The sequence below is a fragment of the Narcine bancroftii genome, chromosome 13 (assembly GCF_036971445.1).
Source record: "Narcine bancroftii isolate sNarBan1 chromosome 13, sNarBan1.hap1, whole genome shotgun sequence".
In the NCBI taxonomy this organism is placed as follows: Eukaryota; Metazoa; Chordata; class Chondrichthyes; order Torpediniformes; family Narcinidae; genus Narcine; species Narcine bancroftii.
In genome coordinates this window covers 9,740,853-9,763,731 of record NC_091481.1, presented here as the reverse complement: position 1 = coordinate 9,763,731, position 22,879 = coordinate 9,740,853, and the positions used below count along the sequence as shown (strand labels likewise).

At 41.6% G+C, this 22,879-nt stretch overlaps 1 protein-coding gene across 5 annotated transcripts in view; it reads right to left on the bottom strand.

The window, feature by feature from the left end:
- The window catches only part of exoc4 (exocyst complex component 4), a 325,936-nt gene that overhangs the window by 205,230 nt on the left and 97,827 nt on the right, over nucleotides 1-22,879 (bottom strand). For 3 of the 5 annotated variants that reach the window (XM_069907799.1, XM_069907798.1, XM_069907797.1), the window contains exon 9: nucleotides 3,557-3,653. In XM_069907799.1, coding sequence (XP_069763900.1) covers nucleotides 3,557-3,653 — 97 coding nt within the window. Of the gene's footprint in view, nucleotides 1-2,398; nucleotides 2,442-3,556; nucleotides 3,654-19,651; nucleotides 19,867-22,879 lie in introns of those variants that run through there. The other 2 variants (XM_069907800.1, XM_069907801.1) reach the window with 2 other exon arrangements.

Genomic DNA, 22,879 nt, shown 5'->3' with positions numbered 1-22,879 from the left:
GACCACTGGTTTGTGCCTGTATAGCTTGGGATTCTCAATTCCAAAGTGTGATGTAATCAAAGGCGGCTCGCCAGTGGCTAAACTTCCAGAAGAATTCATTTGATAGGTCACCAAACACTCTTGCAAATTGCTACAGGTGTATCTTGGAGAGCATTCTAACTGGTTGCATCACTGCCTGGTATGGAGGTCCAAATGTTCAGGACAGGAAAAACTCCGGAGTTGTGAACTCAGTCTGCGCCATCATAGGTATCTGTCTCTCCCCCTTCCAGGACATCTACAAGTGGCAGGGTTTTAAGAAAGCAACTCTATGCTCAAGGACCTTCACAACCCAGAACATGCCATCTTCACACTGCTACCATCAGGAAGGAGCACAAGGACAGCTTCTTCCCCTCTGCTATCAGATTTCTGAAAGGACAATGAACCACAGCCTCTACCTCACTTTCTCTTATTTTTGCATTAATTATTTTAAAATCTAATTTTATAACAATACTGTCTTCTTTGGCTTGGCAGACGAAGATTTATAGAGGGGTATGTCCACGTCTGCTGCAGGCTCGTTGGTGACTGACAGGTCCGATGTGGGACAGGCAGGCACTGTAATGCTGCTGTAAAACACATATTTCATGACACTTTCATGGCTGTAAATACGGATTCTGAGTCACATGTATTATCATACTACCAAGGTCATAAACAAGATTAGTCTATATGGCTCATGCTGTGCTAGTTAAACATGTTAAAGTATCCTTAAGCATTCTTATCTATCTACTTTTGAAGGCTTATTCTTCTGACTGAACCAATTTTTGCACAGAAAAATAAATAGGCTGCATTTTCTGATTATGATGATGGCAAAACTATCATTTTCCCCCCCCCCCCCCCCCCTTATTTAACAAATAAATTCTTAGATTTCATCATAGCATTTTACTATGGAAATGTTTATGAGTGATACAATTTGTGTGATGTTTTATGGTCTACACCAATGTTTTTAAATTAGATCAGTTGTACTGACAAAACCTCATTCCCTCAAATCCCCTTTAAAACTGCTTCCTCTCATCTTACACCAATGCTCTTGTTTTTAATACCAACATCATGGGAAAAAGATTCTGAATATCCTATCCCAGCTACATATCTTGTAATTTTTCTAACTGGTCGTCAAATCTAAAGTTCTTCAATCCAGGCAATATTCCTGTGAATCTTCTTTGTACTCCAGCCATATCATTACCATCGTGAGGCAATCAGTGCTGCTCAGAAAAATCCAAGGGCAGTCAAACCAGTGTTTTTTGTGAAGTTGTAACAGAACATCCCAACTTTTATGACTGACCGACAGAAAATATTTAAAAAAACTCCACTACTGGCAACATTTTTGTGACTCATCTGTCCTCAACATCTGCGAGGTTCAACATTCTGGATGACAGTACACACCTTTAAAGCCTCACTTCTGTTGTTAATTTGGTGAATTATCCACAAATTCATTTGATCTCATTGTATCCAGAATATCTCCAGCACCAACCAACCTTTGCACCAATTCATTGTTACTTTTGGAGACTTCCAAGCACCTGATCTTTCATCTTCTTTGTCATCACATTGCTGTGGATCAAGTCAAGCCATCATGTTTAACCCCCACCCTCCCTACCAACACCCTCCACTAACCCCCACCCCCCACTTCTGCTGCCAACACATTTCATAACTTTACTGTTCACTGCCAGATTGCTTCAAGTGTTTTATGATGATCCCATAGGATTCAAATGGTGCTTCTGAGAGATGGATTCCAGGCCTTGTTTCTCAATAGCCAGCTAAAATTTAATCCCTAGTCATCAATTCCAATTGATTTCATTTACCTTGGAAAATTATTTTACATTTCAAATTCTATTAACTGAATATTGTTTTGATTGCCCTCATTATCTTCAGCAGACTTATCCTTTTATTGCCTATTCTTGGCATTATCAACAGAATTGTCACATACTGGTGTCTTCTCCGGTAACTTTCCTGTTAGCTTCAGGTCTTCTGGACAGTTAAAAGCACAGCCTGTATCTCCTGTGCAGCTATCTCATTTTAAATTCCTGACATATGCTGACTCAACCATTACTCAATTACTTGAACTTAAGATCCACAACCTTGACTCCAAGTCCTTCCATGATCTCACACTGGTTCATTGCAGCCTTTAGATGAATATGTTATTGGAAGATGAAGACAAAGCTCAAACTATTAAAATCACAAATAGCCCAGGCTAGTACAAAGAACGAAAACAAATCAAGAAGAGAGAATTTGACATGGCTTATGTCTGTAGGTACATCTAATTGGACAACTTAGAGCCCATTACAAATTCATATCCACATCTTTAAAATGACAATTCACTTTGTAAACATGTCACACTGCAATCACACTCTCCAGCTGGATATACCTGATGCTGTGCATTATTATTTCCTCTCCCAGGTCTTCAACCAGCCCTGTAAAGAAATTCCCATGTTTCACACAACATTCACTTACTGCTTCTCAAATTGATCTGAACTGTACCATTAATTATAAATGAGAAATATGTCAAAATAATCATAAAAGGCGCCATTCCAAAAAGACATTGAATTACATCTGCGTAGCCATGCCAAATTATCTCTCCTTAATAGGCTTGTTTAGCTTATGCTGGACAATCCAATATGACTGATAACTTTATTCAGTCAGCTGTGCATTGTTTCCAAAGGCAATTGGCTTGTTCCCTTTGGTATTCCAAGCAGTCTCCCATCCAATGAATAACCAGATTGAGTCTCTCACTTACACTTGACTTTTACTTGCAATATTGGAGGAGATTAACTAGCATCTTAAAAATTGTTCATATTCAATTTTTATCAGAAAGGAATTGTTCATCCCAATATCAAGTTATATCTCATGGAAACTGGTCTCAAAAAAGGCCTTGGAAATATTTACCAACAACTTTTCTTTCCAACTAACAAACAAGATCATCAATTGCATCTGTTAAAAACAGGGCAGGAGTAGAGGAAGGAATAAAATGGGCTGCATTCAACCCACAAAAATATTGAAGATGTGGATTATAAACATCCAAGTTAACTTTCTTTCAAAGTTGGAAGGAGGACAGTTTGTTAGAATTGTACATCTATAACTGTTGGAAATATGAACTCCAATCCAGCACAAAACAAGTGATATTTTGAATGGAATCGTGAATGAGCTGGGAACAATGAGCTCCATTGGTTAGCTTTCAACATGCAGGATATTGTGTTGTGGGCGAGCAAAACCCACAGGCCACTTAAAAGAAAAAAAGGTTTTACAATGAGAAAATTGTGTAAATACCTGTTTTCTCAGGAAAGATTAATTTAATTTAAACAGATATCAATGATAAAATTACAAATGTTGACCTTTAAGACAACTATAAAATGATAATTCAAGAGCCTACAATGTGGAGTTAAACAACTAATGTGTAAAATGCTTTGACATGTCCAAAACTTGCCTTCAATAACAAAAATTTACTTTAACTGAAAGTAATGCATCTATAAAAATAACTCCAGGCAACATTTTTATCAGCTATTATTTTGTATTGAGATTCAGACACTACCTCAACAATGGATGAAAGATCACAGTGATGTTCCGAGCCCCTGGTTTACAAACAAACTTCGTGCCACCTCCTTCAATTAGATTATCATCAGCCCCACCTGAAATGAAACAGATTAAAACTGAGGTCATATATTTGGATTCCCAAAGGAACTTAAAAGGATACAGCGAGCAATAAATAGTTACACAGCCAGCAACATGGAGTTCAACTGAATTAATTTTGGACTGAAGTGGAAATATGTAATTGAAAGGTCACAATTTCTATACAATGATGCAGCAAGCATAAATGCTCACAAAATGCTATTTAAAACAGTTATAGAGTGTAATTCTAGGGCAAAGTACCATTCAAGCAAGAAAATCAATTATTGTAGGGATTGTAGCGGGCACACAGAGCAGTATTGCGAACTGCCACCATCAGTTCACAGACTTACCTGACACATGCCGGGCTAGTTGTGCTGGGCACTAAAATACAGTGAGTGGATCAGATGAAGCCCCTGCCTAAAGAGGTGGGGCACTAATGGCTAATAGTTTTAACCTGCTGGTCCACAGGACCAGCAGCTGTTCACTAATGAGCTCATTAACAGGCAGGGAATAAAAAGTCTGTGTTTATCTGCAATAAACCAGTCTTGAGTTGACTATCTTTGTCTTTCTTTAGAGGCATCTACCATAATAGCCACGACAGGATTATAATTTCCCCTTATTGGACAATGTAGGAGAGATGTTCTAAGAGGTAGGTACAATCATCTTTGTTGGAGGTGTCTGAAGAAATAATAAGAAGGCCAGTTAGCCAAATGTAGCAGTCAAAATACATCTTTAAAAACTTGGATAAAGAGACAAAATTAAGTTAAACCACAAGGGAATGTTGTTTGTGATTTATATAAATGATTCTGCTGAAAGAGCAGGTCCACTAATATTGGTGGATCTGTGCAATATGTCAAATGCTGACAAAGAATGCAAAAATAATATAGATCAGTTACAGATAAGGACAGAGAAATGCCAATGGAGTTTAATTTGGACTGTGGGGTGCTGCACTTTGAGAGGTTAAATGTAAGGATAATGTATACAATTCCTGTCATGACATTTAAAAGCATTAATGCACTGTGGGATCTGGGAGTTTAGGTTTGAAAATACTTAAAAATGACCATGCAAGCTGAAAGGGTGCCAATGTGTAGGACATTGACTATAAAAGTGAGAAAGTAATGTTGTAGCTATATAAATCTTTGGTTAGGCTGCCCTTGCAATATTGTGTTTAATTCAGGTCCCTCCATTACAGGAAGGACGTGGAGGCTTTGGAAAGGATACAGAAGAGATTTACCAGGAATTTGCTGGATAGATGGACACAAGGTATAAGGAGAGGTTGGACCAACTTGGGTTGTTTTCTCTGGACTGTGAGAGGCCAAAGGGAGATCTAATAAAGGTCATTTAAAAAAAAAACATTGATAGGATAGTGGGACAGAATATTTTTTTTATGGGATTGTCCAAAATCCTCATTTATCCAATTTTAAAAAAATTCAGTTAAATGAGGTTATCCAAAACAAATCAGAAATCTTCATTAGTCCACAATTTAGGAGCTGAATTGACTTCAAGTTGAACAAAAAAAATTCACTTGACATGAAATTAGAATGATGATTGTCATTTCAGTTAACTCTTAATTTCTCCTTTTCCTTCCCTTAACTTTTCTCTCCAACACTCCCTCTCAAACTGCATGCCACAGTCTCCCAGCCACAAGTGGTTGGAAGGATCCCTTGTCCTGGCTCTTCAAGGAGAGGAGCCTCCTGGGCAAGAGCTCTGGCTTAGTGGTGTTCCCTCTCCTATACCCTCCCTCCCTCCTCAGCATAACTGAGCTCCTGATGCAGACTCCAAACCCTACCCTCTGCCTACTACCACACAGGCACACCTGATGTCCAGGTATGTGCATGCGGTAGACCTAGGGGAGGATTCAGAGTTGGGTCTTGGGCGTCAGAAGCTCCAGTGACCGGGGAGATAAGAGCCAGTGAGTGTTCCATCGGCCTGGGAAGCCTCCCGAGGGATCAGCAGCAGTGATGGGGATGATCGGTGCAGTCATGTATGCCAAAGGCCCTGTAACTATTCTGTTTTTTTCTTCAGATTGAGCAGAAGAAACTAATTCACATTGAGTCTCTGCAGAAAACCAGAAACAATCTGTAAGCTAATAATCTGATCCTAATGATAAGGCCAGCAGATGTTCAGCAGGAACATTTTCGCTAATGTATAAATAAACAGTATTAACACAATAATTTTCTGAGGCTATTGTCAATTTAACAGAAAATTTATAATTATGCAGGTCACTGCAGGGCCACATGTTAAGAAAGACTGAAATGAATCAACTTCTTTCCAATGTTACTTCATGAAAATATTTTTCCTCATCTTAACAGCTTTGTTTAATTCATGAATAACCTTCAATAAGCATCTATTTTAACCAAAGGTTGGCTGAGGTCTTTCAAAAACACATTGAATGATTTAAGTTATATAGTTAGTGCAACACTATGGAGCACTTGCAACTGGTGTAACTGGGCAGAACAAGCTTGTGGGTTAGAAGGGCCTGTTACTGTGCAGTATCTTGAAATTTTAAAAAAAATATAAACCAAGCTCTTCATATCATGCATCAAAATCAGATCTTGTTTATTAACAATGATCCGCTTAGCCACACCAACGATACAGGTATCTGAATCCGAATGTGTCTGGAAACTGATCATTTATTCTCTGTGACTGGGAAGAATGATGAAGTTGTAATTAGATCCCTCAGTACGGTGCCTCTCAAGGCCCAGTGTTCTGGTCTTCTAATGGCTTGATTATACAGAAACAACTTTGTTCTTAATTGGATGCAACTTCCAGCAATGTGTGTAAATGAGCATTAATTACGTCAACAGTGGCACGCTTGAGGGCCATAAGGCATCAGTTGATGTGATGTTCATGATTCATGCCAGAGGCTTAAGCACAAATTTTACCCTGGTAGATCAATGCAGTATCAAAGAAATGCTGCACTCTTTGAGACTCAATCAAATCTAGTCTGTGTTATCAGGAGTGTGATGCTACTTTTTATTATAATAAAGAAACTTGGGTTCTTAAAACTATGGACTCAAAACCATGTGCAGGTGTCCATCTTGAATCAAACCAAGTTGCTGCAAACTGGTCTCCAACTCCCTCTGGTGGTCAGGAGGATCACAAACTATTACATCCCCTTCCCTTGAAATGTTTAATCTAATAACATGACACACTAATACAGTACTCATTTCAATTAACAGTTCAAAACAAATGTAAACACAAACATTAGCAGTACAAACTTTTTCAGTGTGCAGTTCCTTTTTTAGATTCTGTCAGGTGCTTTGATAATACATATGCATCTTCTTAGCACAGGTGTTTGTGTCAGCTTTGCTAGTCCACTACTGTTTAGCACTGGTGTTTCCTCTTGCTGTGTAGGCTGGATCTTCTGCATTTGTCTGTTCCTGCATTGTCCCTTGCATTTTCAGCAGGCTCTTTCGATTCTTCCTCAGTATTTGACCATTCTCTGCTCTGACAGCGTAGTCTTGGATTTACTTCCTCCAGAGCAGTAACCTCTTTGTCTGAAGTGTTGGAATGACTGAGTCTCACTGTCATGTTGTGCGAATGGCCCTAAGCTTCTTGCTGACTTGTCATTGTTTGCTTTTTGTCTCTCTTGCAGATGCTTTTGTTTCCATTTGAAATGTTGGTTCTTGTTTGGGCCTGCAGAGTAGGAAAGTGTTGTGCGTAGTTTAGGTCCCATCAGAGATTTAGCAGGTGACGTGCCATGTTTAAGTGGAAAAGCTCTAACTCAATAGAGCTAGATAAGGATCTGGCCCCGTCTTGTCCTTTCTCAAGCAACTGTTTAACTACGTGAACTCTTTTTTTTCTCTGCTTCACCTGTGGATGTCACATATGGAAAATTGTACTCTTCTGCAAAGTTCTGGAATTCTATAAAACTAACATGACCCATTGTCATGCAGGCAATTTGAGGTATTCCATGTCTTGCAAAGATCATTTTCATATATTTGATCACACAAGCAGCTGACACATTAGGAAGCAGTGCAATCTCCAGATAGTTGATAGTCAATAACCAGCAAGTAATTATTTTCATTAGTGTGGAACAGATCAGTCCCAACTTACTGCCATGGTTCTACTGGTAGATCAGTTATTATCATGGGTTCCTATGTCAGCTTGACCTGATGTTTCAAACAGGTGTCATAATTGTAAGGTAAAACATCATGAGATGGGAATGTGTAGGGAGTTACCCTGTACAGGGCAGTAACAAGAAGGGGAGGTGTCCTTTTACTCCTGTTAGGTAAAACATCATGAGATGGGAATGTACAGGGCTGTAACAAGATGTAAATGCATCCTTGTACTTACAAGATAAGAGAGACGTTGATGGATTGAGAGGCAGGAAGCTAGCAGGGAAAGGATAGCAACAGTTTTAGTCATTGGACAAGTAATGATATGATGATGTTCTAAGCATGTATCCAAGGGTATAAAAAATCACCATTTTGCTGATAACGGCAGAATGCATTCTCCGACTAACCTGGTTGGTCGCAAGTGTTACAATCCGGTAATAAAGAACAAAGAACCCTGATTTCGACTCAGCCTGGTGTTTGTCTCACTCATTCATGAACAAAGCAGACCTAACATAATCTTGAAACCATCCTATCAATGTCAGTGTTTATCCCATGTCAATACACAGCAGTTCTGGCCCTCCTCTTGCATCTTTCCATTTCAAGGTGCCCCTCGTGCACCCTTTTCAGCATTTCTTGTCACAGTGATTGAGGAATGATAATTCTGTCTGAGAAGAAGCCCACTGATAACACTCTGCTCAGCTCTGAGTGAAGTATGGCTGTCATTCACTTCTTGGCCATCCTTCATTCAGATTCTTGATGGCCATCTGTAGCACTGTATCCTCCTCTTTCAGTTGCAATCTGCTTGGAGATCATGTCAGATACAGGGAGAGATTCATTGATGTTTTTCAGTGCAATATTAAAATGCAGCTTTTCAAATGCCTTTAATTTCATGACATAGCTCTGCTGATTTTTTTTTTGAAGTTCCTCTCTTCCAAAAGCATTTGTAAGCAAATGCTTCTGGTCTGCTGAAGCCACAAGCAAAAACCTTTATGCACACAGATCAGAAGCAAAAGCTAGCTTGTTTGAACAAATGCTTCTGAGTTTCCATTTAAACAACATGGGTAAATGAACAGAGTCTTCTATTTAACCAGATGTCCTCCTTGAGCCTACACCAATGTTCCAGCAATTTCAATGAACAATCGCTTCTGGTTTTATTGGGTTGTTTACACTTTTCATCTCTGAAAATGGCTTCCCTCTGAGTGTGTGGCTGTCTTTTCCTGTTTCCAAACCCACAAAATTACCTTTATTAATCTTTGTCTGTGAAGCCAAGCCAAAGAAGAAAGAATATATATATACTAAAGATTAAAATTAGCACAAATCTGTCACACTCCAGATATCTTGCTACAATAGATTTCTGTCAAATGTGAATAATTCCTTGTGAACTCGGTCATACTTTGCACAATTATTAAATTTTCTATCACTGAAACTATGCATCATGTGCCTTTTTTAGTCTTATTTCTCAAATTAAGCAATGAACTCAATTTGACTGATAAAGGTCAGTTTTCTTTTCATTAAGCCTGTTTGTCATTCCTGCTCTTCCTCTCTGTAAAGAATTAGTATCCTCACCCTCTGGGAAATTGTCAGTGGTGATGCCTTGCTAAGAATTTAAGCTAAGGATGAAATAGACTATTTAAGAGCTGTTCCTCCACGTAGCTAACCAACAGTTAGCATTTAAATCATTAAAATCAGAATCGGAATTTATTGTCATGAACATGCCACAAAATTTGTTGTTCATTATGTTGCTTGGTCCATTTTGGTTCCACTTCATGAAATAGACCATATTATTTGTCCATTCAGGAGGATGTAAATGATCCTTTGGCATTATTTTGAAAAATCATAGTGAAATGCTCCCTGTTGTGAGGACTGATGACTATCTCTTAACTGATACCATTGAAACAAATTAAACAGTTATTGCAAGTTGTCGTTCTGGGTCACTGACGGGCACACATTGGCAGCTGTTCCTAAATGACCTTGCGTCAATGCAGATCATGTTTTTCTTGGAATGTACAACATTTTCTTTCACGCAACATGTCAGTACAATAACATTTTCTCATGAGTACAGTTTTTATCTCATCTTTTCTGAATCATAAAAGGTGATGAAAATGAATCTCATTTCAATGTGAATATGTGGAAAACTGATGCAGTCAACTGGATTCTTTAACCAGGCACCAGTATCTGTTTGAAAATATAACCTTAAAGACATTAAGTTGAAGAACCAGTTTGTGTCCCATTCCTTTTGAACATCAAACTTGTAAATGTTCATTTCTTGCTTCTTGAAAGTAATAGCTTAAGCCCTGATACCAGATGAAATATCTCGGTTCTTCTCAAATTGTAGACTTTTGTGATTCAAACCATTTGGTCATGGATCCAGAAGTCTCTCTTCATAAAAATGTTCAGTGTATTTCTTCCAGAGGGAAATATGAGATTGGTGTTGACACTGACTCAAAGACTAACATCTGACAAAGACACAGATATCAACAAAGAGCATGGTAACAGGCCCTTACAGCCCATGAGCCTGTGTCACCCAGACATGGATACAAAGAATATCAGAGTGCTTGGATGAAATGATCCATGATAAGTTCCTCCTCCAGTTATGCCATCAAGGCATAGAAAACTAAGTTATTTCATTTTGAAAGTTCAGACATACAATGTACCCATGCAGAGCAAAATCATATAAGAACAGTTTTCAGAAACCTTTCTTCCACTCACTTTCCTGTTTCCTAACTGATCTCTCTGCCTCATCTATCAGCTTCATTAAAATCAGATATAATTGTTGGAATTCAAGGGTACTTTCAGGTTAAACAAAAATAATATCTGGAGAGAATTCGATGGTTACAATGACTCCAACAGCTCTGTTCGACGTGTTAAGAAGTTGTCACAAATTTATTTTGCCTTGCACTTAACCTCCCAGAAGCAATGTCAAGCAGCTAAATTTCTCTATTTTTCTAACATCTGTCTTCTCCCTATTGACTTACCCACCCGGGCCGGTCAACAAATGTATTACAATTGGCAAGTACAACCTCAGCACTCAGAGCTGCTTCTAATCTTTATCACTTCGGCAACTGACTTGAGAAATTACTGCTACAGTTGCATTTTGAGATTCTCCCTGAAAATCCATATTCTTTCTGAGCTTCACCGCTTCATCTTCTACTCACTGGGCAACATTCTAACAATGTTTTCCAGGAACACACTAGAGAGTGCCCTGGCGGCGCAGCTCGGGCGCAGCTCGGGCGCAGCTCGGGCGCAGCTCGGGCGCAGCTCGGGCGCAGCTCGGGCGCAGCTCGGGCGCAGCTCGGGCGCAGCTCGGGCGCAGCTCGGGCGCAGCTCGGGCGCAGCTCGGGCGCAGCTCGGGCGCAGCTCGGGCGCAGCTCGGGCGCAGCTCGGGCGCAGCTCGGGCGCAGCTCGGGCGCAGCTCGGGCGCAGCTCGGGCGCAGCTCGGGCGCAGCTCGGGCGCAGCTCGGGCGCAGCTCGGGCGCAGCTCGGGCGCAGCTCGGGCGCAGCTCGGGCGCAGCTCGGGCGCAGCTCGGGCGCAGCTCGGGCGCAGCTCGGGCGCAGCTCGGGCGCAGCTCGGGCGCAGCTCGGGCGCAGCTCGGGCGCAGCTCGGGCGCAGCTCGGGCGCAGCTCGGGCGCAGCTCGGGCGCAGCTCGGGCGCAGCTCGGGCGCAGCTCGGGCGCAGCTCGGGCGCAGCTCGGGCGCAGCTCGGGCGCAGCTCGGGCGCAGCTCGGGCGCAGCTCGGGCGCAGCTCGGGCGCAGCTCGGGCGCAGCTCGGGCGCAGCTCGGGCGCAGCTCGGGCGCAGCTCGGGCGCAGCTCGGGCGCAGCTCGGGCGCAGCTCGGGCGCAGCTCGGGCGCAGCTCGGGCGCAGCTCGGGCGCAGCTCGGGCGCAGCTCGGGCGCAGCTCGGGCGCAGCTCGGGCGCAGCTCGGGCGCAGCTCGGGCGCAGCTCGGGCGCAGCTCGGGCGCAGCTCGGGCGCAGCTCGGGCGCAGCTCGGGCGCAGCTCGGGCGCAGCTCGGGCGCAGCTCGGGCGCAGCTCGGGCGCAGCTCGGGCGCAGCTCGGGCGCAGCTCGGGCGCAGCTCGGGCGCAGCTCGGGCGCAGCTCGGGCGCAGCTCGGGCGCAGCTCGGGCGCAGCTCGGGCGCAGCTCGGGCGCAGCTCGGGCGCAGCTCGGGCGCAGCTCGGGCGCAGCTCGGGCGCAGCTCGGGCGCAGCTCGGGCGCAGCTCGGGCGCAGCTCGGGCGCAGCTCGGGCGCAGCTCGGGCGCAGCTCGGGCGCAGCTCGGGCGCAGCTCGGGCGCAGCTCGGGCGCAGCTCGGGCGCAGCTCGGGCGCAGCTCGGGCGCAGCTCGGGCGCAGCTCGGGCGCAGCTCGGGCGCAGCTCGGGCGCAGCTCGGGCGCAGCTCGGGCGCAGCTCGGGCGCAGCTCGGGCGCAGCTCGGGCGCAGCTCAGATCACTGGAGTCTCCCTTCCCTCTATTGCAGATCGATAGTGAGGGGTGATAAAGAGGACTCAGCAAATCATTGAGGACCCTTACCATCCAGCCCACAATATCTGAGAAACTATCTTCAAGGAAAAGGTACAGGAGCATGAAAACCACGACTGCCAAGCTGGGAAACAACTTCTTCCTGCAGGCAGTGAGACTTCCAGAATAAAGTCATATAGATGTTTATTTTGGATTGCTATGTATATGTAGGGCATTGTGTGTAGGGTGTAGCCTGTGTCATTGTGTGGGCACCATGGTGTGGAGATGCGGTTTTGTCAGGTTGCACATGTGCAATCAGGTGACAATAAACTTGAATTTGCTCACTACCACACCTCGGTGACACTAAAAAGCTTCAAAATCCCCAAATCCAATAACGGGCACCTTTGAATTTCAACTAAAGTTAGCTATTGTCTTTTTTTCCCAGAAAACTTATCCTGCTTCCAACTTCAGTCTTGATCTTCGGTGACTGTTTACCAAAATGAGGACATCAAAATCTATAATTAAGTTTTTGTCTGATGTTCCACACATGCACATACAACCTTATTGACAACTTATTTTACCAGCTGGCGCTGCTTTTATGCAGAGCAGCCCCTCGGTGCTTTGTCCAGATCCACTGTAGGTGGGATGACTGTTGCCGTTGCGCCGCCCGTCATAAATATGCACCAGAGCAATGGCCATCTTCCCTACCCATAATCCCCCACACAGCTGGAACCGCTCAGAGTTTTCCAGAACAGTTCCAGCTACTTGGTGGATAAGAGGAATCTTATACTTTTATTGATGAAATCATTCAAATTTTTTTTGGCTTCCATTCTTGAAAATAGATATCTTGCATATCTGATCAATGTTACCTGTTGTGTGTTTTATCCAGCCTGGTTATCCATTGTTTCTTATCTATCTACACAGATTTTTGTCAGTAACAAATTGACTGTTACCAGAGTGTTTGTGCCACATAATTTTAATACTGAATCTGGTTTTTCCTGCTGCAAACACCAAAGAAAACTTACAAATTAACAGATAAAATAATGAGCAACTGAAAGAGGACAGCTTGATATTGACAAATTGTAAATATCTTGAGTAGATCTCAACATTTTCATTTCTTTGGTTTTGGCTGTGATGTCCTTTCTTGTGCAATGAGTTTAATGAAGGAGGCACAGCATTTTTACAAAATTGCATTTTCCTTATTATTTTTATTGCAGGACAATTTCACTTTGAATACAGAATTATTTATCTCTGGAAAGCTGTCTAAAATGGGACAAAAGAATTGGAAAGCGAATTGGACTGAGCCACAGTAATTGAACACTCACTGATATTAACAAAGTTGAGAAAATACCCAAAATATTCAATTACGTCTTGCGGCAGTATAGTCCTTCTTCAATCTGAGTAACTCAAAGATTATAGTTCAATAAAACGGGAACTATGATTAAAAAAAAAAAGCCCATACAAGTCAGCTGCTCACAAATATGTGACTGGATTGACAAATTAGAATAATTAGCTTATGATGAGCATATGAGAAAAATTTGTGGGCTCTTGGACTATACTCGTTAGACTATAAAAAGATGATTGGGGGGGGGGGGAAAACACCTTATAGAGACAGTTCAAATGCTGCAAGGCCTGGATAGTGTAGGTAAGGATGTTTCCTATGGTAGGAGAGTCGAGGACAACTTCAGGATAAAAGGGTGTCAATTTAAAACAGATATGGAAAAATGTCTTTAGTTGGAGGGTCATGAGCCTCGTGTGCAACCCCACAAGGTGCTGTGGAAGTGAGGTCGTTGGGTGTATTTAAGGCATTGATTGATAGGTATTTGATTAGTCAGGACATCAAGGGTTATGGGGAGAAAGCCAGGGAGTGGGTCTGATTAGGAAGATGGATCAGCTCATGATAGAATGGTGGAGCAGACTCGATGGGCTGATGGGCCTTCTGCTCCTCTATCTTGTGATCTGGTGACACTCAAATTACTACTTAGAGTTTAGAAGGGAGATAAAACACAAATAAAATTGATGTTCAAAAATGTCGAGGATGATGACACAAAATAACGACCTTCCGAATATACTTGAAGAACATCAGGTAAATATGTGGATGAAGGAAGGTTGCATGAAATTTCTTTTGTGATGGGGAAAACTAGAAGTCATCAAAATCTATTTGGAACCACAGTGCCACGAGCCTTGACAAAATAATGAAACTAGCTTCAGGTGTAATTATGATATTGTCATTGAGTAAGAATTTGCTAGCATATATCAAAAGGGATTAAACAGGAAAGTCTGCAGATACTGTGATTGTTAGTGCAACACAAAAGTGCTGGAGAAACTCAGTAGGCCAAGCAGAACCTAAAGAAAGCAAATGGGGGGGAAAAAAGCAATGTTTTGTATTCACGCTGAAAAGTTGGTTATAATCCCTTTGCTTCCTGTAAATACTGAGCTTCAACAATTTTGTATATTGCATGTATTAAAGGGATATATTTTCTTCACAAATCTCCTCAACCCTTTTCAATAGTTTTGTGATGAAGCATTAGTTAAGCTGTATAAATCAATATGATATAGTTTACATGGTAGCTTCAGAATATATCTGAAATCCCAAGGGATTGAACAGAAAAAAAACATTTGATTTCAGGTTATGATGTGATACTTGATAAAGCTGTAGGTTTAAAAAGAAATCTCCAGATGTCGCATACGGAGTTTTTGAATGGAGTACATAATATCCCATACATAATATGCCTGTTGTTCATTATTTGGATAAATGACTGAATTCGAGAACCAAATCTAAGCTCGAAAATTTGTGGCAACTCAAGCAGTGTTAATGGGGTTGATTCGTCTGGAGGCCAAGATTAATCTTCTAACTGAGCAGACAAATGATGAATGTCAATTGTGTACTGGCAAACGCAATGGAATATTTTAAATCAAATACAAATGCAGATAGAAAATGAAGGAAAAAGTAGGTCAAGAGCAACAGAGAATCGCCTGGAACATCTGACCCATCCCCTTGCAAAAACACTAGGCCCTTTTATAAAGCAAAACATCTAAACGTCAAGGCAGAGATTCTCTACGCTCATGTCAGAAAATTTACCTTCAGAAATGGTCCATAAGCAGCTGCAAGGTAGCGACTCCAATCCCACTCCAAGGTCGTGCTACAGGTGGAGCTACATAAATGTACATCCGCTGCAAGCAGCTGGCTAGGGGCAGGCTAATGATGTCGCGATGACACCATCAGTCCACGATCCATCTCCCTTCTACTCACTCACCCACTCACTCCATGACCCCCCTCAGGGCAGGGGTGGCTAGTGGAGCTGTCATGGGCAGCCAGAGTAGGCTGTGACAACCCTGCTGGCTGCTCTGACCTCCGGTACCTCACCGGGCTGTTTCAGTGTTCGGGGCTGCTCATTGGCGCCAGCGGCTGAATATGTGGCAGAGTGGCTGTCCACCCTACCCATAATAAAGCAGCTGGAACTGTTCTGGGAAACTCTGAGCGGTTCCAGCTGTGTGGGGGATTATGGGTAGGGAAGATGGCCATTGCTCTGGTGCATATTTATGACGGGCGGCGCAACGGCAACAGTCATCCCACCTACAGTGGATCTGGACGAAGCACCGAGCGGCTGCTCTGCATAAAAGCAGCGCCAGCTGGAGCAGCCTTTTAGGGGTGCTTCATAAACAGGTAAGTTTAAAATTTTTATCCCTGATTCAAGCCAGCCTCAAAGTGGAGCCCTGGCATAAATGCACCTAATCAGGAATAGTTTTCATCAACACCCAAGTCATTTGATGAAGTCTATCAACTTCCACTGTAAATTCCGCACAATTTGTATTCCACAAATCAGCCATTTTCTGCAACAAACAGAAAATCTATTCCAAGCTATTAGCTGAAATTTAACCATACTGCCAAAGTAACCAAAAATGTGTAAATCTAAAGTAAAACACAAAAATCTGTAGATACCGTGGTTGAAGTAAAAACACAATGCTGGAGAAACCCAGCAGGTCGAACAGTGTCCTTTATATAGCAAAGGTGAAAACACATAACCAACATTTCGAGCTTGAGCCCTTTATCAAAGTATCTTACCAAGCTGAAGATGACGATTATGTATTTTTACCTTTGCTATATAAAGGATACTGTTTGACCTGCTGAGTTTCTCCAGCATTTTGTTTCACGTGTAAATCTAAAGTTGGGATGTGTACAATGAAGATTAGGGCTAAGTTACCCACCTTTCTGAGTTATTTTTGAAATATTGCATAACAGTGATCACTGAAAAAAAGATAATCATCCAGTAAAGAGGCCACAGAAGAGTAGAAGGGTACAATCTTCAATAAGGCAAATTGTGAAAGGCTGAAACAGTTAATAAAAGTTCAAAGTTATCAGTGCTTCAGAGGTGTTAACTTTGAGATTTAAAACACAGGAAAAGAAACTCTTTACCTAAGGCAGTATAGTTGGAATTCATTTCTTTTGATTGTGGATTACAGCAATGTTCTAAATAAATGGATTAAGTAATAGGGATTAAAAAAAAAGTTGGAAATAAGCATGCAACTGTAATGAGAAGCATTTGCCTTAGTGGAAAAGATGACCATGTTGTAATCAGTGAACGCAATAATTGGGAAGAGGTGCAATCAAGAAAAGCTGTGGGAATTGATGAGTTTACAATAGATATCAGTTTAACAATGTTACCACATATGGTGGGGAATTGGGTGAAAATGCAGAGGTGACAATAGCCTAAGGTTTCTCAGTGCACAGAAATGATACAAATTTACAGGAATCATCTGTTCCAAAAATAGCGAAGGACAAATTCTCTTTATGAACTGTGAACCTTCAGTTGGCAAAGAGTGATTTTAATTTTCTTCCACTGTATGCAGATTAATCACTGCCTATTACAAGCATTTGTCTTAGAAAATGTCCCAAGGCATCAAACATTTGCAGTTCCTTCAATGCAGTTATTATCAGGAAATAGAATCAAGTTTCTAAAAGTGAACATCATGAATATTCAGATTACTGTGCCATTAGTTCCATATGTTTATAGGCAAATTGATTGACTGCCTGTGGCAATCAAGCAGTCCTAAGAGTAAAAGTGCAAAAGAAAGTGGCCATCATATCCAAATTTGCACAAGCTTCAGCTACTTAACTCGCCACGTCACCAGTGTTCATTATCAACAGCATTTTCCATATTTGAACCAAAGGCTCAATTTCAAACTGCTCTCTTCTAATGCTTGCATTTGATAACATTTTTTTTAATATCCTGCACCCACCTTTTGATTATTTTGAACATATTTCTGAAAGCACCTTTTGAATGAGAGGTGATGATCTGGCTTCTTATCACCAAATTACATTTGGTTTGCCCCACTCAACCTCTGAATCTCACTTGTTTCCATTCATTTGTCTCTAATTTAAAACCCTACATTTCTGCAGCACACATAGTAATCTTTTTCCAAGCCACTGCACTGAGCCAAATCACTTCTCTTTTACAATGATTTAAAACACCTCCTTAATTCATCAAGTCTCTACCCTCTGAATTTATTCAGTTCTGTCAAAATCAAATCCTGCCCATGTTCAAAACCACATTATTTGATCCTGCCATCTCACATGGCCTTGCGCTCCCAATCATGTCTAGACTCGTTAAAGCCATCTCTGATCATTTCCTTGGATCACTCACCTCCTTCCTCTTCCAAGTTGAACAATTTTCTGGAGGGACTCGGTAGGTTTAGTGCCATTAGTGGGGAGGGGTGGGGGAAGGTTTTGGGTCAAAAACCATGAAAGGTTTCAACATAAAATGTTGACAATTCCCCCCCCTCCCCCCACAGATACTGCTTGACTTGCAGAGCACCTCCAAGATTGTTCCAGCATCTGCAGTCTCATATGTCTTCCTTCTGTATACAATCCTGGGAATGTATTGGGATGCTAAAGATCCTTCCCAATGATTCAAAATTCAGCATTCTTTTGACTTTCATTCATCCATAAGCTTCTATTGATCTGATCAACCAAACTCTTCTCTCCACCTCAGTGCCCTGTTGTGACTCACTTCATCGATTTTCGCTTCTATGGCATAACATTCAAGTTTGGAAAGGTGTCATCATTATCTAAGTCAAGTTAGATCTCTTCCAAGTATATACGGCCTTTTCCCCAAAGCTTTTCAAGTTTCCAAAATCATATTATATTTGCCAACCAGGATGACCTTGGAAACTTGAAGAGCTTTGGGGAAAAGGCCGTATGTACTTGGAAGAGATCGAACTTGGGTCTCTTTAAATTCTAAAAAATAATCCCCTTTTCCTTGTCTATCCCATTCTTACCTTCAATAAGCACAAGGACCTTGTGATTCCTCCGTCGACAAGAGCAAGGAAGTTTAACCCTTGCTCCTGCTGTTCCCCACCCATCCTCTTGTTGATCAGTTAAGACATCCTGAGGCTTTCCGTCCTCAATGTGGTCTGCAGCCTGCTTCTTTCTTCAGGTTATCCTCTTTTGCTTCCTGTGCAGTCTTCAAGTTCACCTTATTCAAACCTGCTGACTCTCTACTAACACTTAAGTATCGTCATCTGTTTTGATGCTGTCCCCTCACACAAAGCAGTTGTCATCATCCTCTCCAAGAAACCTTGTAAACCTCTCCCCTACGCCCACACTTGCTCTCTTCAGATTTTGAACATGCTCATGCCTTCCAAATTTGCACGTCTTCCATAGAACTCAGTGTACAGATCCCCGAATCAAATATCTATTCCTGCAAAAATATTTAAACCTTTTGTGAAATTGTGACAGTTATGTTATTTTCCCCCTAGCTATAGTTCGGCGGGCAGCAACCTCCTTTGAAGAAGACCGCAGAGCCCACCTCACTGACAAAAGGCAAAGGAGGAAAAACCCAACACCCAACCCCAACCAACCAATTTTCCGCTGCAACCGTGTCTGCCTGTCCCGCATCGGACTTGTCAGCCACCAACGAGCCTGCAGCTGATGTGGACATTTACCCCCTCCATAAATCTTCGTCCGCGAAGCCAAGCCAAAGAATAGGAAAGATGGTATTAATATGAAAACGGTGCAGAAGAGATCAACAAGAATGTTAATGAGACTGGTTAGCTTAAGTATAAGGAGTTACTAGAAGGCCTGGAATGTTGGGGTTGAGGAGGACCTTTATAAGAAGTTTATAAAATCACGAGGGACATGGATGAGATAAATGAGATGACTTGCTTTTCCTGGCTTATTTTACTCTATTCAACAGTAGTCAGAGAATCAAATGCAATGAAAAACACTGGAAGAACTTGGCATCAGAGGCAAGAGAAACTATTTAATGCTTTGGGCCAGATCCCTTCCTCAGAACCGGAGCTTCCTGAGGTTCACCACTCTCTGCAAGAACTTCCTGCACAGGTCAGCTTTAAATGACCACCCTAATCTTGTGACATGTGAGAGAATGCAGATGCTGAAATTGGAGAACAGAACAATCTGCTGGAGGGAACTCAGTCATTTGAGTATTTTCTCAAATTTTATTATTTAAAATAAATGTCCTGGTCTCATTAGGTAGCCCAGCTTCAAGTTTTGTCCCACCAATTACATTTCATCAGATTAAAAATGCATTCAAATTGTGGGCTTTTACTGTTCAGGTTTTCCTAAGTAAGTCCTGCTGAGTTCATTTCAACTGGATTTCCGAGTTTATCCAAAATTCGGATATTGATCATTGATTCTTCATTACTGAGTCAGTTCCCGAGTTGTTGAAAGTCTCAAAGGAAGTTGGCAAAGTGCTCGTCTCTGTCATGACATAAAACACGCAGAAAATTGCATTAACTTAAACTATTTAGTCATTAAGAATTGTTAAATTTTAATGCTAATGGAAAAAATTGTCAATTGTTTCTCAGAAACATTGATGACCAGTATGTGATAATATGATAAAGTGAAAATGAGTACAGTATAGTGTCATATACATTCTACAATGTACATATGCATCAAAATTCTTACTTGCTGAAGCTGAACAGGTACTTTAGTTTTAAAAAAAACTTACAAAATTACTAAAAACAATAGTATGCTTAATTGAATTAAAAAGAGAATAAATACAAAAGATAGATAATTTCTATTCACAATTATTCAAGAGCAAAAGTGTCTTTGCAATATAAGCAGCCTTTTGTGGTGTTGGAGCAGTCTCTGATTAGTGTGACAAGGGGAGGTTCAAGAGCCTAATAGCTGTTGGAAAGAAATTGATCTTGAACCCAGAGATGCTGATCTTCAAGCTTCTGTACCTTCTGCCTGAACGCATCAGCGAAAAGAGGTTGTGACCAGGGTGTTGGGGGCCTTCTTGAGGAGCTCCTCACATAGGTATGTTCAATAGTGCTGTCGAGAGTGAATATGTAGTAACAGTTAGAGCCAAACTTGGCTGTGTAGTCACGACTCTATTGGGCACTGAAGCCTTGGGTGACCCTGTATTAGTGGTCAGCAGGGAGGAGATGTGCTGATTCACTCTGATTGGCTCTTCTGATGAACAAGTCCAGGATTCAGTTGCAGAGGGAGAAACAGTTCCACATCCTTTCGTTTGGTCATGGGTTTTGCTGGTATGATGGTGTGAAATGCCAATCTGCAGTCAATGAGCAACAGCCTGAAGAAGTTCTGGGTACGTTTGTGTTTTGCTGCTATACTTACTGAACTCTATATAATCGAGACATTTTCCAAGAGTCCCCTTTTTAGTGGCAAAGCTGCCCCCTATTTAACTAGATTCAAGATTCAATTTATTGTCCTGTAATAAAGACAGAGCAATATTGCAAGGAATTTGGTTTTTTGCTTGCCGTAAGGCGGATTGATTTGCCATCAGCAGAAATTGCCTGAAGTGTGTCTTACTGTCAGAGAGAGGCAAGAGTCCCCTCAGTCACCAAGGATTCACCTCCAGTTCTTCTGCAGCCCCCACAGCTATACAGAGGCCAGTCCAAACCATCAGCAGCCTGAGCTCCAGATCCGAAACTCTGACACTATCAGGAATCCTTCAGCACCCTCAGGACCCTCTCACATCCTAGTACCCTATCAGCCAAACTTGAGCCAGTTTAAAGCCGTCCGCAGCCCTCTGTCAATCCCTCAAGTGCAGTTACAAGCAGCCCGCAGCCTGCGTAGTTTCCTCACCTCAAGTATCCAACTGCAGAACCCCTCACTGGTCTGCCACTGTGGTCAATGCCCTGTGGGTCATCCCCTCTGCTTCTCTTTCACAAACTGTGGGTGATCTCCCCGACTTCTGGTGCCCTGCACCAGTCTTCTGCATCCCCAGAGCCTGCAACCCCTTGTGGCTGCCGACGATCATCGGCACAACCATTTTGGGTGCAGATCTGCAGTCAAGGGATTTTTTACACTTTTCAATAGTTTGTATCAAAACAAATATGTAGAAGGCAATAAATAACTATCTCATTATGAGAAAGGAAGCTTTGAAAACCATTGATGTTTTGAGATGAAGCCTCAGTGATCGGACACAAAACAAAATCAAATCAGGATTCCTGCATTTACAGGAGTCGATGGTGTACCAGGCAACCTGCCATCTGTGTGATTTCTCTCCTTCACACCAACCATCCAAATTTTTAGAGCCAATAAATATTCAGAATTATAACCAATGAGATGGCAATGGGTATCAGGGGATATATTCCATTATTGCCATTAGTAAAATCTGAACATTTAATTACCATCACTTCAGCAAGTAAACATTAATGTTCTCCATTGAAACAAATATAGCTATAGAAATGTGGAAATTTGTCCAATGTTTCACTGACTTAATACATCATCAGGAGGCACATCTCTCATACCAAATCCTGCACACTTTTCAATTTGTATTTAATCCACAGACATCAGAAATATAACCTCAGCCTGATCATTATGAATCAATAAGCATGATTCCAATCAACTGGACAATAAAATAAATGGCAATCATTTTCAATTGTCAAGTCAGTGAATTATTTTGTTCTCTTATCAGAGGCCAAGTTTTAGTTTAAAACTGATGAAATTTTCTCCATGTGCAGCACACTTTCCTTTAATATGCCTGCTATCATTCAGCATCTCGATGTTACAAAGAGCTGAGCATTGCTTTCTGATCAGAGATTTCTAAGAGATTCCCCAAGCATTGGGGAACTATTGTGCGAGTACAGGAGAGAGATTCATCAATCTAAGGAAAAGGTCTTATATTACCTGGATTGCAAAAAAAAAGATTTTTTTTTTGGAAGAGGCCCAAGCAAAAACAAAATTGATTTCTTTTTCTGGGAAAAGAAGATTCACATAATCCAAGTTAATTGTTTTAATTATTCCAGATACAGTAAAAGTTTAAAAAATCCAGATGCCAGAAATCTGGACCACCCAAGAATCTGGACTTCTTGAAAACTCTCAAAACATTTTTAAATTAAGCAATATTTTGTGTGCTTGCATGCGTAGCGCCACAGATGTCGCAAAAAATGAATATTTGTTCGTTTATTTTTTTGTACTTGGTATTTTATGTGGGAAAAATGGTTCATTAATAAACTATCAAAATGTACCTGTTCATCTCTTTATTCTGCTTACATTTGTACAGAATAAAGAGGGGACTAGTTACCTGAAATTAGAAAATTCTATGATCTGGGTTACAGATTATCCAGTCTGAATGAGGAGTGAAGCAAGTAAGGCTTCAGATGCTGTGATTGCAATACACAAAAGTGCTGGAGAAACTTAGCAGATCTCACGCATTCAGAGGGGAAAAGATATATAACCAATATTTTGGACCTGAGGTTCAATCAAGGTTCCAGTGAAATCAGGAAGGTGCCTAAATTTT